This window comes from Drosophila rhopaloa, unplaced genomic scaffold, assembly GCF_018152115.1.
Source record: "Drosophila rhopaloa isolate 14029-0021.01 unplaced genomic scaffold, ASM1815211v1 contig_115, whole genome shotgun sequence".
NCBI classification, from domain to species: Eukaryota; Metazoa; Arthropoda; class Insecta; order Diptera; family Drosophilidae; genus Drosophila; species Drosophila rhopaloa.
Genome location: NW_025334990.1, coordinates 3465476 through 3468933, shown reverse-complemented (window position 1 = coordinate 3468933; position 3458 = coordinate 3465476). Strand labels below are relative to the sequence as shown.

Sequence of the window (3458 nt, the reverse complement as noted above, 5' to 3'; positions counted from 1 at the left end):
AACTGGACAAATGGACAACCGGACTCCACCTGTGGATGTGCTGGAAAATAGCATTAAATCAATTCCGTTGTCAGCTCGCGCAATCCTCAAACGCGGGGTATTTAGAAAAAAAAAGAAACAAGTCCAGATGGATGGCATGCATCGCTGGCCACAACTAGACGCTTTGTCCGTGGACCTCTCTTTACCGATCCCAGCGATTCCAGCAATTTAACACACACCGAAACGCCAAGAAATTTCTGCGATTCGGCCGACAATGAGAAACGCGTCGAGGTTACGCTCAATCAATCTCGCCCAGCGACAAATGTCCGTCTGTTTTCGGCTCCTCGTGGACAGTGGGGAATATGCCTAAAAACCAGAACAGGACAGTGCGGAACGAAACGGAACGGAATGGAGGAGAAGGTGTCTTCTGTTCACGTGCCTCGCTTATCGCTTATGGGCTCATTCATTTCATTTAGCTGCCCATGATTTATTCATGATAATTACTTCATTGGCTTAATTAAGTGTCGACTTCTTGCGGGCACATTTAAGTTCAACCGAAACGGAAGCGTCATTTAAAAAATCGAATTGAAACGTTTTATATTTAAATACTTTTATATATGATTGGAATTAAAACGAAGCTTTACTCAATTTCAGAAGGCCAAAGTTTCCATTACATACAAATAATTAACATATATGATTTTTTTACTGAAGGTGTTAATCGAAATACTTGGAATAACAAAAGCATTGGAATAACAAAAGCAACATGTTGTATGTGGTCATATTTATTTAAAACAGAATATACCAAATGGATTTACAGAGATACCTATAAGTAAACACATATTAACATGCTAACAACTGGCTTTGGGATCTTTATTTCAAACTAAGGCAACAATTCTATTCAACTGTTTGTAGTTATTAACAAGGGTCCATTAACGAGCACAAAATAGAAGGCACTGAGTTTGATTTCTATGTTATGAACGCTTAAAGCCCGATTCTTTTAAGTCGAAATCCTGGGATTCTTTTAACTAGTTGTCATTTGTGTAGCACTATCTGCTTGCCAAATTGGATCGCGCTTTCTGTGCATTTTCAATTGTTATCCACCTCTTCAGAATCATCCAATTTCAGTATATCGCTCAGGGTCTTAGATATCAAACAGACCTCCTTGTTAACGGAGGATTTATTGACTTCTGGCTGGTTACACTCCTTTCCCTCCCCCTCCTCGATATCAGTAAGTATGGGGAACCTGGATATGGATATTCCGTCCTTGCCCCTGATTTTGTACAGCGGCACATCCTCCTGCGGCACATACCCATCCTTCAACCGACGGGCCTTCCGCCATGAGCCATCGGGACGCATGGAAGCCGGAATTATCTTGCTCTCATTGGACTGCAGGTGGGTGCTCATCTTGGTACTGAATCTATACAAATCAATAGCTCCAATTTCGATTTGTTTTTCTCTGGTAAAATCATTTTTAAATGTGACCTGTCACTGGACTCGGGAATTTCACAAGGACGCTTTTAACACCAATGAATGGAATAAACAACACTTTAAAATTAGGCTAAACATTGCGCAACTAACTTAAATTTTTTAGAAACATGCAAAAATTAATCATTTTAGTTAGAAACGTATTTTGTGGGTCAATAGAAAGATATATTTATGTTTACTTTTAAAAGATTAGATTTTACAACTTTTAAGTTAAAATTTACGCTTCAATAATCATTGTTGAATAATGTTATTATATATTAGATTTTTAAGTAAAAATTGTTGTAAAATAAATATAGAAAAATCTTTAATAAAATAAATGTAAGAGTTTTGATTAGCCTACAGAAACTTTAAACATCTATGTATGTTTTTCTACCCCAAATCAAAGAACTTAATTTATCGTTGCTCTTTTGTTATTTAGCCCATATCCTCACTCTTCACTCAGTAGTCTCCTTAAGCCGTGATTAGCTGTTTTATTGCCAGTCCTGATGGTCCTGTCTCTAGAGAATCTATCTCTTTCACCCCATTTCTCTGAATCTCTCATCCACTGCTGCACTCATCTCCGCGTTCATTTCCGCCTTCGCTAATTCGCCAAAGAAAGTAATTAAGTGAACTTTTTTGCTGCAGTTCCGATTCGGTTTTCATGCAAGGGAACTCGGTAGAAAAGACACACGACATCATTCACAATTTTAGCACATCATTCGCATTGACTCAACTGACTATCATCTAATTAGGATACCATTAGTGCCTCCCCTTGCGGAATTACCTGACTTCTATCCTCGCCGCCAACTTATTGTTTTAGCCGCTTTGGCTGCTGCAGCTTCGCCTGTCTAATTAAAACTCGTTTAGCAACAATTTCAATTGCGTTTCAAGAACCTGTTGCCAAGACTCCCCGCTGAAATAATCCACCTAACCCCTCCCAATCACCATTTCGCTTTTTGCACTCGTACAGACGGCATTTTGATCAGATGTTGGAAATGTGATTACTCTGGCTTTGCAAACGAGTTGTGTACATTAAATTGGGTAGTAAACATAATTTTTGAAAATGATTGTTTAAGATTTAGCTCAATGTTTCTGCTTGCATTCGAAGTTGAAACTTTCTATAGTACATTTTTAGGGTTCCAAAGCAAATGCCTTAAATGGAATCAGCATATTCAAAAAAAAATTTTAAATAATCTAAACATTGTGCAGCAATAAGATTTATTAAGGTGATACGAAATTTGAGAAATATTTCGAAACACCTTCAAAAGAGTATATGATAATCGACTTGCTGAACTTAGCCTAATTCGTCGCTTTTTTTTTCCATGCAGCGTAACAAGGTTTCCATTTCCATTTTCTTCCTTTCGCCGCTGCTTTTTGCTGATTGTGTAATTTTAATGTAATTCGCTTTTATTGTTTTTTATTCGTCTCCTCTCTGTCTTTGTCGCTGATTCCGTCTCTTTCTTCTCTCGTTGTCGTCTGTGTGTCTGACATTAATTGCAAGTGCAAAAAAAAAAAAACAGTTGGGGGGTAAAAACACAATAAATTATAATCGCAAAAGTTTTCCTTTTTTGCGAGCAACCTTTATTGATTCAATTTGGCGAAAAGCGAAACTGCAATTCAGGGGAACGAGAATGGGGAACCTGTCTGGCAGCACTAAGCACCTACAGCCCATAAATCAAATAAATCGGTTTAAGGCCCGCCACCCACCCATCCACCCCTCAGTCGAGCAATTAAAGTTTTTCAAGGGCCATCCGAACTGCAATTATGATTCAACGAGTTCTGGTACTTCCCCGTGGCCAAAGACAAAAGGTAATTGAGGCCGGTCCGGGTCCTGATTCCGGCGTGCCAATCGGATACGGACCCTTCTGGCGTCTCGCACAAATCTACATTACCATGATAATTTATGGCGTCTGTATTGGGGATCACGTTAGGCGGAAAAGCGGAAAAGGCCGGGGGAAAAACATTTTCTCTAGCCCAGACACAAAGCCCTACTCCACTGCCCACTTCTTCAGTTT

The 3458-nt window shown here is 39.1% G+C and overlaps 1 protein-coding gene across 1 annotated transcript; it reads right to left on the bottom strand.

Annotated features, from left to right (window-relative positions):
• Positions 1-1065: 1065 nt before the first annotated feature.
• LOC108045509 (partner of Y14 and mago-like) lies at positions 1066-1383 on the bottom strand. The gene has a single exon (XM_017124871.2). The coding sequence runs from the start codon at positions 1381-1383 to the stop codon at positions 1066-1068; it is 318 nt and encodes a 105-aa protein (XP_016980360.2).
• Positions 1384-3458: the final 2075 nt, after the last annotated feature.

Bases quoted from the DNA above. Each gene is read 5' to 3' on its own strand.
- LOC108045509 (XM_017124871.2), bottom strand. From the start codon at position 1,383: ATGAGCACCCACCTGCAGTCCAATGAGAGCAAGATAATTCCGGCTTCC.